Source organism: Opisthocomus hoazin, chromosome 2 (genome assembly GCF_030867145.1).
Source record: "Opisthocomus hoazin isolate bOpiHoa1 chromosome 2, bOpiHoa1.hap1, whole genome shotgun sequence".
Lineage (NCBI taxonomy): Eukaryota > Metazoa > Chordata > Aves > Opisthocomiformes > Opisthocomidae > Opisthocomus > Opisthocomus hoazin.
In genome coordinates, this window is record NC_134415.1 from 131,595,147 (window position 1) to 131,609,940 (window position 14,794).

At 48.3% G+C, this 14,794-nt stretch overlaps 1 protein-coding gene across 6 annotated transcripts in view; it reads left to right on the top strand.

Annotated features, from left to right (window-relative positions):
- OTOF (otoferlin) overlaps positions 1-14,794 on the top strand; it is a 130,558-nt gene that overhangs the window by 95,268 nt on the left and 20,496 nt on the right. For all 6 annotated transcript variants that reach the window (XM_075415111.1, XM_075415112.1, XM_075415114.1 and 3 more), the window contains 6 exons: positions 8,608-8,732; positions 9,267-9,401; positions 9,887-10,048; positions 12,205-12,324; positions 13,320-13,481; positions 13,769-13,931. In XM_075415111.1, the coding sequence (XP_075271226.1) occupies positions 8,608-8,732; positions 9,267-9,401; positions 9,887-10,048; positions 12,205-12,324; positions 13,320-13,481; positions 13,769-13,931 (867 nt within the window). The remainder of the gene's footprint in view (positions 1-8,607; positions 8,733-9,266; positions 9,402-9,886; positions 10,049-12,204; positions 12,325-13,319; positions 13,482-13,768; positions 13,932-14,794) is intronic.

Consider the following 14,794-nt stretch of genomic DNA (forward strand, 5'->3'; position numbering starts at 1 on the left):
GTAACATCTGGTTCAATATTCTGATCATTGTTGGAGACCATCGGAATAAGGTGTCCCACCAGCGATGTTCCCCATCCTTCTTCGCTCTTGCAAGGACGTGGTGTATTTCTTCCATATCATGATGGACAGAAACCAGGGTTCTTTGTCCATTGCCTCGAATTCCTTTCAGCAATTGATGCAGATCATCATGTTGCAACAGTTTTTTTTCTCCAATGTGAGATTCACCCCGACGGGGGTAGGTGACAGGTCTTGATGCGTAGCTGGATTGCAGCAATTGAGGAGTTGTAATAGGAGCTGAATAGTTGAAGTTGCATACTGCAATTTTGGTAAAATTGCAAATACAGATGTTTAAGTTATTATCTATATCAACAGTGGTGCTATCCATAGATAAAGAATCACACAGGGTTCTCATACAAACGCATCCATTTCCAATACATACAAGTGTAGTTTCAGGGGTTTCATCAGAGTGTATTTCAAAGTGACAAATATTTTGTTTTGAGTCAAGACAAAAGTCTTGGACCTTTCACAAATAAATCCCTGTTGTTTCTGTACAACACATGCAGTAACATGGACAGTTTGCCATTTATTTTCTTTTTTTTTTTAATTTTTTTTTTTTCCTAATGGATGGAGTACGGTTCCATGGTGATTTAATCCCAACGCAATGACTGGGTATAGAGTGTATACCGAAGCATTGTTTATTGTCAGCACAAAAGCTGTGGCTTTGCTGTTTAGTGGGTTTGTAAGTGAAGTTAACTAATTGCCACGGGGATTGGAATTCCCTTTCAAATTTAGTTGCATTATCCCAAATATTTTTCAAATTTCGGCTTTTGGATGCCTTCTTCACCCTGTCTTATAATTGTTGCCACAGTAAATTGTACCCACAGTTGAGCCTGACTACAGCTGAGAGTGAGAGAGGCATTAATTTGGGCTGCACTTAGTGCGTCCATAATTAGTGGGTGATACTTTTCAGCTCTTCTCTCGCATTGGGGTAACATATCAGATAAGAGCCATTAGTTAGTCCCTAATGCTGATAGAGAAGATTGTAATGGCTGATTTTAATCTGTACAAATTACTTGTTACTGAATTTATCTTGTTTGCCAAAACTTCAGCATCTATGCTGTGCAGTACTCCTAATCCAGTTCCTAAGAGACCAGTCACATCTCTCCTTGGCTGTTTTGGAGAGGTCACATTCATCCATGCGGTCATGCTGACCATCCCGTATAAGACGTGTTCAGGAACGGTGAGCAGGTAGGTTTAGTTGTAGAGATGTTAACCCGCATTGACAGTTCCACTCGTTTGAGAGACAATGAGGGGTTAAATAGCATTTGCTGTTGCCCTGTGTTTTTGATTATGTAGAGACCAGTACTGTAAATGTAAGGAGACAGTTCGAGAGGAGGCTCAGTCTGTTGACATCCGTTGTGAATTGGAAATCTAAGCTGAAGTGAGAGTTGGGGTCTGCCCAAAGGCACATTGTGAGTGTTGGCTGTGGTATAGTAAATGTATACCAGCAGTCATTTTTGAAAGGACAGGTGTGGATGAGCTCTTCTCCCCCAGCATAGTGTAGGAGAAGGTGTAAATCTGCTGTCATGCCCTCGGTGTGATTTTCAGTTTGACATCCTACCGAGATGGTATCTCCTTCAGTTCCCTTTGGAGACGGGATTGGTGAATTTTCATTGTCATTTTTAATGTCCCTACCTTGTCTGTGAGAGGTAATGTTATTGTGTAGTGCTATCATACATAAATTTAGATTACAGAATCACAGAATCACAGAATTACAGAATAGTAGGGGTTGGAAGGGACCTCTGTGGGTCATCTAGTCCAACCCCCCTGCCGAAGCAGGGTCACCTACAGCAGGCTGCACAGCACCGCGGCCAGGCGGGGCTGGAATATCTCCAGAGAAGGAGACTCCACAACCTCCCTGGGCAGCCTGTTCCAGTGCTCCGTCACCCTCAGAGGGAAGAAGTTCCTCCTCATGTTCAGACGGAACATGAGGGACAGGTACGTCACGAAAGTACGTCCGCATCATTCCATGGCCATCCCGTGGAGCACAAGGTCCACGCTTGTCATTCAGTAATCATGAAATCAAATGATAGTTCTACACCATGATTACCCCAGAGGCAAAGTGCCAGCAGAGGCTGTGTAGAAGTGAAGTTGCACCAACAATCTGGCTCTGGTATATTGTAACAAGATTTTTCGTTGTCTCTCGGTGTGGAAAAACTGGTGTAATATATTTTCATTTCAGTGGGTTTACCGTGGGTAGATCCACTGATTGCTCGACGCCCTATATTTACTTCCTCCAACGGTGTGGCTTGGAGTGACAAAATTTGATGAATGTTATTATTATTGTGAGATATTCCAGTTCCTTTATTCCAATTCCTTTATTGTTCAACGTCTCCCATCTCCATGCCTCCTTTAGGTATGCCTCGTCTCTGTGCAGAACTAAAGTAGCAAGGTTCAGATGGTTTCCATCTGAACACGAGGAAGAATTTCTTCCCTCTGAGGGTGACAGAGCACTGGAACAGGCTGCCCAGGGAGAGTGTGGAGTCTCCTTCTCTGGAGATATTCAAGACCCGCCTGGACAAGGTCCTCTGCAGTCTGCTCTGGGTGACCCTGCTTCGGCAGGAGGGTTGGACTAGATGACCCACAGAGGTCCCTTCCAACCCCGACCATTCTGTGATTCTGTGATTCTGTCTTTTGGTGGGACCCCAGCACTTTCAGTATGATTTACCAGTGCATGGTTCCAAGCGTCTTGTGTGGGGATTGTCGAAGGATTTTGTGTCTGCACCAGAAGGGTTATACTTCTCCCAATTAAGAGGAAGAATGATGGTGAACTGGGGATACACTGCTGTCGTCGCCGTTGCCATGGATGTAGATGCATTTTTTTTTTATTTCTTGTGAAAAGAGAAAAGATTCGCTGCGGAAGGCTGAACAGGTTACCCCTTTGTGATACAGGATAAACTCACCTAGTAGTTATTCTGTGTTTTGTACCACTAATATCAGTGGCTTCCCAAGGAAGTGGGCCATGAGATTTAATTCGAGTCATTAGTACATTTTTATTTTGTCGTAAATTGACCATAACAGGTTGTGCTGGTTGTCACGTCGGTGGACATTTTCTTTTGTCAGAAGGGGGAGCGCAAGGCTCAGTTTTTGCAAAGAACGCTCTGCTCACAGCACTTCCAGTGGGTCCATACTGGTTATTCAACTGGTGTTTTAGAAAGTCGGGTGTCCCACTGCACTTCGTGTGGTCCAAGGCTCTTTTTTAATAAGCCGTTAGGTCTTACTACTAACCCGTTTGACTGAGTAGAGTAGGGGGTATGAAACACCCATTCACCTTCTTCCTGCTTTGCCCAGTCTTGCACTTCTTTACATATAAAATGTGAGCCATCGTCACCCTGGATGACCTCAGGAGCAGGCAGGATGGAGAACCAAGATGACAACCTTCATATTGTATTTCACCCATTGGCTTTTCGACACTTAGTCACCATAAGCAAGCCAGAGACTACTTCTACTCCTGTGAGGATGTATCGATATCCTGCGGAGGATTTAAGCAGTCCAATATAGTCAATTTGCCATGGCAAAGCTTTTGCCCGGCTGATACGTAGAGGTGGTGCTTTAGCAGGGTGATGTGTTTGCAATTTCAGTTTGCATCCGGGACATTCTGTAAGAACAGTTTCACAAGTTTTTCTGCTTAGAGGCAAGCCTCGACTTTGGGCAGCAAAGAAAAGTGCTTCTCCGCCTGTGTGACTTAATTTCTGATGTGGCCATTCCCCTAATTGATACCATTCAGAGTTTAGTGTATTTTCTGTTTTTATTTCCCTAATTGTGGCTATTTCATCTACTTGTTGGTTCCGTTTTGAGGCTGGTGTATTGTCTTTGGTACGTGCTTTTACCCATCCCATCTTAAATGGTGTTTTTCTAGCCATGTTCAATAATAGTCGCCAATCTTCGGTTCTTCAAATTGGGGATCTGTTTATTTCCCAGTTTAATGCTTCCCATTGACAGACCCATCGAGTGGCACCTACCCACATGGTACAGGAGTCGACATAAATAGCGTTTGCCCCATTCTGTGCTGCTAGAACAACTGCTCTGCATTGTCCTACTTGTGCGCTGCCTTCCCTTTCTTCTATCACTTGCCTACCGGTGTTAATTTCTAATGCGGCAGCTCCATATTGCCGCTTGCCATCTGTTCTCTTTGCTGAGGCATCGGTAAACCAAATGCCCTCAGTTCGTGTTTCCTTAGTGAAGGGAGGAGCATCGAGGATCGGTGAAGGTTTAAACGGTTGTTTCAGTGCTAGTGGGTCTGCACTGATCGGCATCTGAAATTTGGAGGCTTTTCTACGTCCTTCAGTTAATTGCGTTTCATCTACTGCTCCCACCAGGTAGCCATACCATTTCCTGACGGTAGGTTTTTGTGCAGTTCCCTCAGGAGGAGCGGTTCCTTCTAGAACTGATAAATTAAATGGCCCTCTGGTTTGAGCAGGTTGATTTTGATTCATTTTCTCAGCTTGTTTAACTGCTGGAGCTAAGGACAAAAGTCCCTTCTACTCGGTGGATCTCTGTTCTGTCTCTTCAAAGGCAGTTGAGCTGAGTAATAGCGGTCTCTTCGGTCCATCTGGGCCAGCTTGAAATCGATTATGGTGAGTACCATGTTCTGCAACACCCCATCCCACTATAACAGGATTGCAGGGGTGTATTGGCCCAAGTGATTGGTAAGTTTTTAATTCTTCTATTAGAGTTTTGACCGCCTCTTCATGTTCTGAATTCCATTTCCATTGTTTTGCCTTTCGTAAAAGCGAGTACAGTGGACAAGTAATTATAGAAAATCCAGGTACGGAAAATCCAATATCCTAAGGACTCATAAGCTGTTGTAGTTCTTTCCTAGATCTGGGCATTTGTAATTGCTCTATTTTACTCAAGGTGTCAGGTAGAATTGCTGCACTAGCTGCACTCCACCAAGTGCCTAAAAATCTTACCTCTCTGCTTGGTCCTTGACATTTTTAAGGTGGGATTTCAACTTCTGCTTTGTCTAATGCTTGCCATGCTGCTGTTGCTGCTTCCCTCACCTTCTCAGGGGAGGTACCTCTTGTTAAAGATTTTATTCTCACACGAGTGTGTTACACTGGGTATTGCGTTATTCCCAACTCAGAGTTGGGCCATCACCTCAGTGAGTGGCAAAGCTGAACTTGCTAGACCAGTTTATAGACATTTATTAAACCGATTACGTCAAGTCTAGAATCATCACAAGTTTCTAAGCAACTGTTCTGTTCCTTGAAGAACATCATTTATTAAGTTCTTTCTATGCTTCTGTCTTCGTAGAATTCTCCCTCACTGGTTTCAGGCCCTGCTTGGTTTCAGGGTTGTCTCGAAGTCGTTGTTTGTCCTTCATCTTCTTTTGTGAATTCTGTTTGATGCAATCCATACAGTTGGTTTCTATCCCAATTGCAACACACCGATTGTATGGTTTCTTAACACAGCTGTGTTTACACAATTGAATCTATGTTCTAGTTCTATGATTTTATCCTATTATATACTCAATCTTCTTTATAATCAATCTCTAACACCTCCGATCAGATTATCATCTATAGATTGATATAATTTTACATCTGGAGGTAATGAGAGTGTCTGTAAAAGCTCAGCAAGTGCAGCGTGAGTAATTGTGGGTGAGTGTTTGTATCCCCTGGTATATTTTACACCTTCCCAAGTAAAAGCAAACTTCTCTTTATCATTTTCCTGTAAGGAGACCATAAATAACAAATCTTTTACAAGTAATCTCGCTATCCAGGGGTGTGCAGCTGCTTGTAAAGTAGCTGTTAAGTTTGCAATGTTTGGTACAGCAGCTGTTAGTGGACCTGTATTAGCATTTAGGCACCAACAATCCATGGTTAAACACAAGCTCCCGTCCGGTTTTCGGACTGGCCAAACTGGTGAATTAGGTGGAGAATGAGTTCTGGAAATAATCTGTCGCTTTTCCAGGTCGGCTATCACTTCAGAAACTCCAGCTCGTGCTACAGCAGAAATTGGATACCGTGGGACGTTAGTGATTTTTGAATCAGGGAGTGGGGCAGCTGTGCGGAGCACCCACACTGTAGCTCCCCAATTTTCATTTGGGTTAGGACTGACATTCGAACCAAAAGACCACACGCTGCCATCCAGCAAGTGCCAGGTTCATCCATTTCAATCACTGAATCCTAAAATGTTTTCAAGGTGAGTTTAATGGCAAAGCGAGCAGAGGACGTATGCTTCTCGCCAGGGAGCCATAGATTAATTTTTGCACTTTGGCAAATAGTACTTGCTCCATTCACTCTGGTAATCATAACTCCTTGCTGTCCGGGTCATACACCCAGCTCCTCAGCATCTTGTTGTGTTGGTATTGAAATCTGTGCTCCCGTATCTACCAGAAATTTTGTTAATTGTTGTTGAGGTCCGACTGGGATTAAAATGTGTGGACCATTATCATGTATCCATTGACAGGGTTCCACTTGCCGGACAGACAGACCCGATTGTCGTCCAGGTGCTATTTGTTTTCTGACCGAGAAAGGAAAAGGGTTACTATTCTCTCTCGGAGCTGGTGGTGGAGGTGTTTGAGTGTTTGGAATGTTTCCTCCCTGGCCTTGTCTCTGGATGACATTAATCAAACTCGGAATAACACTGGCAGGTTGTCTTTGAGCTGCAGCTCTTGAGATGCCCTATGTTAATGCTTGATTGTAGAATTCTCTCCACCTTTGGGTCCTGGATTGGCGATCGGTGGCGTTGGGCCGATCAGTGGGTTGTGGTTCCTGGGAATCATTTTGAACCGATTGTCTAATTTGTCTAATGTTACGGCTTATATTTTTGGTGTCATTGGTTAAATCACCTCATCCCATTTCTCGCCCATGATTTATGATGTCGTGCATTAATATTGCCCAGGTGGGGAGATTTCTTTGTGCTAGGATTTTGTCCTGCTCATCAGCAACTTCTCTTATGGCCAACAGAGCATTATAGTCTGTGTCTCTCTTGATTTCATCGCTTTTAGCGATGAGGTGAGGTTTGAGTGCATCAGGAGCTCCTTTAATTAATGGCTTTAACATGTCATAGGATTCAGTTGCCAATATGGGAATTTCAATGGGACCACGTTCTTGCATGGCCTGGATACAGGCAGCTTTTATGCTAGCAGTGGAGAGCTCATCCAAGGACCTAATAGGTATAAACAGAGGCTCTCCTCCTTCCAATAAATCTATTCCACCAGCCCAGTATGCCACTCTACTGGTTATCAAGTGAGGATCATTTGGGTGTTCGGGACCAGAATTTAGAAAGACACCAGGATCCCAGAATCCACTGGCTTCATCACCATTTAATAGGATTCTATCTCCCCTGGTTCGACACGCTCGCCACAAATATTCAGTTTCAGCTTCACCCAGGTTACGGCCACAGTGTTCTTGTACATTGGCCATCTGGATCGGATCAAACTGGGCTGTTTTTCAGGTGCAGTCTCCTGCTCCACCCCATAGTCCAGCAGTTTCTTCTGTTTTTACAATGGGTCTGGCTTCATATACAGGAGGATTTGGAGGAGACAAATCATTTTCTTTTGATTCGCTAACATTGGGGTCACCCCATATGTTCCCATCCCATTCTTCAGGGCATGCACTTAGTTTCCTAACTTGTACAATGTCAGGATGATTGGGACCCTACATAAGCATCATTTCAACCCTTTCTCCCAACTTCTGTTCTTCTTTCCTTTCTTGTTGTACCTCCTTTTGCAGCTGTTCAGTTTGCAGGGATTCTAATAACTCAACTTTCTTTAGGTCTTGTTCCCTTTTATCTCTTTCCTTCCTGTCTTGGTATGCAGCTTCTAAGCAGATGCCCAGCATTTTCCAAATAATTCCTTTTCTATCTTTTATGTGAGTCCTAGACACTTGTAATTGCTTTACTACAGCCTCCCCGTTATGCCAGTAGTCACAGACCCATGCACATGAGAATTTAAGAAGTGGATTCGTTCCATTTTTTTGTAAGTAATTAGTGACACTACTTGCCATCCTGCCGACTACACCAATTTGTCACGAGTGAGTGGTTAGGTCACTTAAAGAATCACCGTCAAAGGTATTTGCAAGAAGAGATTTTATTGAAAATTGAGAGAATGTGAGTCACGAGGTTTGGAATGGATGCCCTTGCTTTCTAAACTCCTTCTCAGAGAGGAGCCAAGGTGCGGCTGGATCCAGATGTGGCCTTAGACCACAACGGTTTATGTCTAAGGGATATATACCAGAATGTACAGCTCTGACATCTACCAGGTGGGTGAGACTCCAGGTATCAGGAGCTCCAGGTGTGGTCAGGGAGTGCCTCATCTGCCCAACTCACTGCTCTTGTACAAAGACAAGGAAAGTGCCAAGTCATCCCGATTCACTGCTGTCCTTGAAAGGCAAGTCAAACGGCCAGCCACACCAGCTTCACATTCTTGCCGTGTACGCAAGAGCACAATGTTGGCTGGTTTTGAGAAAAATGACTGGTCATGCCAGCTCATTGTGATCAAGGATTCAAGGCTGGCTAGTTCTGGGATTGCCAGAAACCCAGTAAGGGGGGAGGTTGCACCACCACAATATCAAGCTGTCTCACTTCCCCTCTCTCTTGCAGAGAAGCAGGTTTTCCAGCTGCGAGCCCACATGTACCAAGCCAGGAGTTTATTTGCAGCTGACAGCAGTGGCCTTTCAGACCCCTTTGCACGAGTCTTCTTCATCTCCCAGAGCCAATGCACCGAGGTAAACACCGGCTCCTGACCTGGAGGTCTAGGCTGGGCTCTGGCATTGCATGTCCCATCAGCTCTCCATCCTGCTCCGCTGCCACAGGGCTCATCACTGCTAGTGCATCAAAGATTAGGTAGATCATGGGGTCCTAGGTTGGGAAAGCAGCCATAGCACTGGGGCTGGACTGTCTCCAGGAGCCCCTTCCCCAGGATCACCTTCATGACCTATCCCCCCACACCAGCACACAGCTATCCCATGTCCCTGTGGCCGTGATTCGCCTGCCTGGTCAGGAGAAACTGGTGCATGTTGAAGTGGGGTTTGTGTCTGTCCTTCCTGGGCTTTAGCTAGCCTGCTGGACACTGGAGATAATTTGTGTCTGCTTGCCTGCTGTTGGGGTTTTTATCTCACAAGAGTCCTTGGGAGATACCCCATGCCTCACTGGCCCAACAAAATGTGCGGCAGCCCACTGAGACCAAAGCCTTGTCTGCTGCCCTTGCACAGGGTCTTAGCCCCTCTCTGGAGCAGTAGGTCTCTCTCCTGTTCTTCCAGGTTCTCAATGAGACTCTTTGCCCAACCTGGGACCAGCTGCTGGTCTTCGACAATGTGGAACTATATGGAGAAGCCCATGAGATGCGTGATGACCCTCCCATAATCGTCATTGAAATCTATGACCAGGACACAGTGGTAAGATGAATGCCAGCAAAATAAAATGTTTATGATTTAGAAGCTGCAGTTGCTCCTGAGTCAGAGGCCAGGCAGATGGTGCAGAGCATGTGAGAAGCAGCTTTTCTCCTGACTTTTGGAAGATGGTCCCCCCCAACATCTCCCATGGCATGAGCAGCCTCTGCTCATTAGACCTCAGGCTCAGCTGAATGATGTCTTGTTTTTGGAGAGGGAAGAAAGAGCTTTTGTGAGGCTGGAGGCAAGGAGACATTACCTGAGTCTTTCCCTTCAGAAAAGCTGCTCAGCCTTGGCCTCCTTGCTGTCCCAGCCCTATGCCAACCCTTCACCTTATCTGAAGAAGCCAGGAGTGAAAGCTGTCACTAAGCTTTGGTGTCTCAGGCCCACTGGGCTGGCCCTGTTCTGACCACGATGGGGAGGGCTGTGATGCTAATTTGGGAGACCTCGTGTTGGGTCAACAAACCCAAGTGCTCTCTTCATCTTTCCAGGGCAAAGCTGACTTCATGGGCCGCACTTTTGCCAAACCGGTGGTGAAGATGTCAGATGAGCACTACTCCCCGCCACGCTTCCCCCCGCAGCTGGAGTACTACCAGATCTACCGGGGCAACTCCACAGCAGGCGACCTGCTGGCTGCCTTTGAGCTGCTCCAGGTACCAGCTGGCCAAAGCCACCCCAGATGGAGGGAAACAATGGGATGGAGGTTTGCAAGGGAATGGGGGTTGACCTATGCTTACGTATCTTAGATGCTTCAAGGAGCAGATAGTTCATACATCCTAGAAAAGCTAGAAGGGTTTAGCACAGCTACTAACCCAGTGAGAGGGCAGCTCCTGCCCAGTTATGCTGGTCAAGATGATGTGCAGTGAGTCCCAGGCATGCTGCTGGAAAGGACACCCCACTGCATTAGCCCAAACTCTGCATCATCATTGGGATACAGGAGGTGCCAATGGGGGTCCTGGTGCTCTTGGAGATGCCAATTTGAAGGTCTCTGGAAAAGGGGGTGTGAATTCATAGCAGCATCCCAAGACTATGGTAACATTCTATCCTCATAGTCTGTGGGGGTAGCAGACACAAACTCTTCCGCTTTTTGTGCCAACTCTGACATTTGTGTGGACATGTCTCAGCAGTCTCCTGGTGTGCCAGGGTCGTGAGACATCACAGCTGAAAAGAGAGACCCCCAGAAAACTCAGCGCAGTGCTGGTGGGTTTGGATGTGCAAGGACCACAGGCACCTCTAATGCAGCTGAACACCAAGGGGCAGTGGTCTCTAGACTGGCCTCACATCTGTCCCTGGGCAGGTCCCTCCGCCTCTGGATCCCCCTTTATTTCAAAGGAGACTTTTCTTTACCTGCCTGTCTGCCTGAAGTGTCCTCAGATACCCTACGATGACAGCAAGATCAGGGCAGCCTTGCAGGCTGCTGCTGAGCCTGGTGTCCCACTCCCCAGGGTACTTGTCCTGTCTCCTTTGCCTGCCAGGGCAGGTGCTCATCCAAGCCCTTTTTTTCCCCAGCTTTCCTCGCAGTGAGGTGGCTTCTCTAGGGAATGGCTCACATGGGATATTTGATCTCCCTTGTAGAATCACAGGATGGTTGTGTTGGAAGGGACTCTAAAGCTCATCTCTTTCCAATCCCCCTGCCATGCCCTGGGTTGGACACAGGACCTGAAAGCTGCTCCTGGGCTGAGCTCTTGGACCATTTCTGCATCTCTTCACACGCAGTCCAGGCAGATGCAGCTCCTGGTAGGAGGATGAAGTTCAACAAGGGCAAGTGCAGGGTCCTGTACCTGGGGAGGAACAACCCCAGGCACCAGTACAGGCTGGGGCTGAGCTGCTGGAGAGCAGCTCTGCGGAGAGGGACTGGGAGTGCTGGGGGACGACAGGGTGACCATGAGCCAGCAGCGTGCCCTGGCTGCCAAGAAGGCCAATGGGATCCTGGGGTGCATGAGGAGGAGTGTGGGCAGCAGGGCGAGGGAGGTTCTCCTCCCCCTCTGCTCTGCCCTGGGGAGGCCCCATCTGCAGTGCTGTGTCCAGTGCTGGGCTCCCCAGTTCAAGAAAGATGAGGAGCTACTGGAGAGAGTCCAGCGGAGGGCTGCGAGGATGAGGAGGGGACTGGAGCATCTCTCCTCCGAGGAGAGGCTGAGGGAGCTGGGCTTGTTCAGCCTGGAGAAGAGAAGGCTGCGAGGGGACCTTCGAAATGCCTCTAAATATCTGCAGGGTGGGGGTCAGGAGGACAGGGCCAGACTCTTTGCAGTGGTGCCCAGCGACAGGACAAGGGGCAACGGGCACAAACTGAAGCCTGGGAAGCTCCAGCTGAACCCGAGGAAGAACTTCTTCCCTCTGAGGGTGACGGAGCCCTGGCCCAGGCTGCCCAGAGGGGCTGTGGAGTCTCCTTCTCTGGAGATATTCAAAACCCACCTGGACACACTCCTGTGCAACCTGTTTTAGGGGAATCTGCTTTGGCAGGGGGATTGGACCAGATGATCCACAGAGGTCCCTTCCAATCCCTATGATTCTGTGAAGAGGAACAGCCGTGGGTTTGGGGTGCCTTGGTGGAATGAGAAGTTTGTTTTCCTGCTGTGCGGAAGCACAGCCCTGCCCAGCTCATGTATATGCCTTTTCCCAAAGTACCTGCCCTGCAGTCAGCTGGATGCTCAGAAACCCTGGTTGATCCTGCACCATCTGAGACAAAGCAGACCCAACGCCTGAGACCAGGGTGTGCCAGTTACAGCTGAGACTGACCAAGAAACTGCTTCCCAGCAGCTGAGTGTCAGCTCAGAGGAAGAGGTCCTAATCCATGCTGCATCTCTTCCAGATTGGCCCTGGGGGCAAGTCAGACCTACCCTCCATCAACGGACCAACCGACTTGGACCGGGGCCCCATCCTGCCAGTGCCACTGGGGATTCGGCCGGTGCTGAGTAAATACAGAGTGGAGGTAATTGCCTTGGAGCACCAAATTTTAATGTTCAGCATTGTGTGGGGCAAGGGACCCTGTCCATGGGTGTTTGAAGGCCAGCAGGGATATGTGAGGCTCTGCTGACTAGCTGGGCACCAAGAACAGACCTGCACTGCACTGCAAGGACCTGTCTGTCCCGGATGAGAAGGGAGCAAGGCTGCAGCAGCCCTAAAAGAACAGGGAACTGCATCACTCCTTGCTGCCTGAAATGTTGGCACCACAGCAAGTCCAGAGCCCTGCAGTAAGTGGCACTTGGGCTGAGACGCAACGCAGGGCATGTTAGGGATACACAGGTAACACAGCCAGTGATGTTCAGTGCACAGTTCACCCATGGCTGCAGGCATCTCTGCTCAGGTGAGATGCTGCTGACCAGATCTCCAGGTGTCTGAAAGGATTCTAGCTCCTGGTCTTCCAGACATTTGCACCTGGTTAAATAAATCATAATTCTCTGATGTGCAAGATGAACACAGCCATGGGTAATCAGCAGGTGGAAAAAATCTGTTTAGGGGAACTTTTGGTCATGGTGGTGGTCTGTTATCCCAAGAAGGGAGAGGCAAGTCCCACCGGTGATACTGATATCATTTTGACAACATGATACCAGTGCTGATTCAAGAGCCACTGTGGGTGGACAAAGCTTTTCTGGTCCTGCTCTATGGAGTCCCATGGCAGAAAAAGGCTAGAAAGGGAGAAAGGCAGCAAAGGGACTGCCAAGGGCAGCAGGCTGGAGATAGCAGGCTGCTGCACATCAAGCGTGGATTATTTGGGGTGTCAGAAAGAGATTGTGCTGCAGTCCTGAGCCATGTGGAGGAGGAGAAGATGCCCCAGGGATCCACAACTGCCCAGGCAAGGACATTTGCAGTAGGGTCCCTGCTTCTGGGAGATATGGAGAACCAACTGCTTTGGCTCCAGCCTGGCTACAGCCAGGGGCAGTCCCTTTCACATTCATGCTCTTCCTTCTCCTCCTCCTGCCCTAGATCCTGTTTTGGGGGCTGAGGGATCTGAAGAGAGTGAACCTGGCCCAGGTGGACCGGCCCCGTGTGGACATTGAGTGTGCTGGGAAGGGGGTCCAGTCAGCCCTCATCCAGAACTACAAGAAAAACCCCAACTTCAGCACTTTGGTCAAGTGGTTCGAAGTGGTGAGTGTTTCCTCTTCCCCCTCAGCCCCCTGAAATCCAGATTTTCTGGAGCCCAAACCATGGCTCCTTGCTTCAGTTTCCCCACAGCAATGGAGGATGTGAGCTCCATCCCAGCTGTTGAGGGCCTTTCTTCAAGGCCTCCCAAGCCATACTTTGCTGGAGTTGCTCTAGACCTCTTCCTCCAACACGATGCCCACTTTAGTCCTTACTGGCCTTTCCAACCATAGAAGTAGACATCACACAGCCCACACCCAGCCCTTGATAACCAGCACACCTTTGCTTCCCAGGACCTCCCAGAGAATGAGCTTCTCCACCCACCCCTCAACATCCGGGTGGTGGACTGCCGGGCTTTCGGGCGTTACACTTTGGTGGGTTCCCACGCCGTCAGCTCCCTCCGAAAGTTCATCTACCGTCCACCAGATAAGAAAGCCCAGCACTGGAATATGACAGGTACCAGGCTTGGGCAGTGGCGGCCTGGCTGGTATGGGTCATTGGTGGGATGTTATGTGCAACTGAGGGGCACAGAAGAGAAGGAGATGGTTTGTAAGGACTATGGGATGTTGCCTGCTTGTTGGTTAAATTAAGCAGTGCTTCTGGGTTTGGGTCAAGGGGGTGAGAGGCCACAGGGTGTGAGGCCATGATTCCCCTTTGATTTTTTGATGTGTGGGTCTCAGTGCGATAACTGCGTGCTCACGTCTGTCAGACAAAAAAAGTTGGTTCACCTCTAACATCTCTGCAGCTTCATGACTCTACACTCACCAAATGTTCCCCCAGACCAGGAGATGAATTTGCCATGCTCAGTGCCTGCTGCTGCTATTTTTTGAGTAAACACTACAAAGCTACAGACTGAGGTCACCCTCATTCCCAGCCACCACCCTATCTATCAGCAGCCATAGCAAAAACCATCACAAACCCACTTGCCCTGCACCCAGCACAGCAGCCGAGGGCTTGGTGAGCCACAGGAATTGCTCATCGCCTTCCAGTCCTTGGTGGAAGCGGAGGCACTTTTGGCTGGGCAGGGACAGGAGGTCTGTGGGGGGACTGCCAATGGCCATCCCTGGTTCCAGCCAGAGGTCTGGACCTGTGGCTGTGTCTATGCCAGCTGACCCTTTCAGGGCGACCATCTTCTCTGTGTCCTCTCTGGAGGCTGGTGCAGGTGAAAAGAACCATGATTTTTCATCATCTGCTTTCCTTCACTGTGGAAGGGGTTTCTAATCATGCTTTAAGGGTCTGTGCTCATTTCCATCTCTTCTCTTCTCTGAACAAGGTGATGACTCAAAACTTCTGCATGAATCCTGTAGGATCTCACCTGA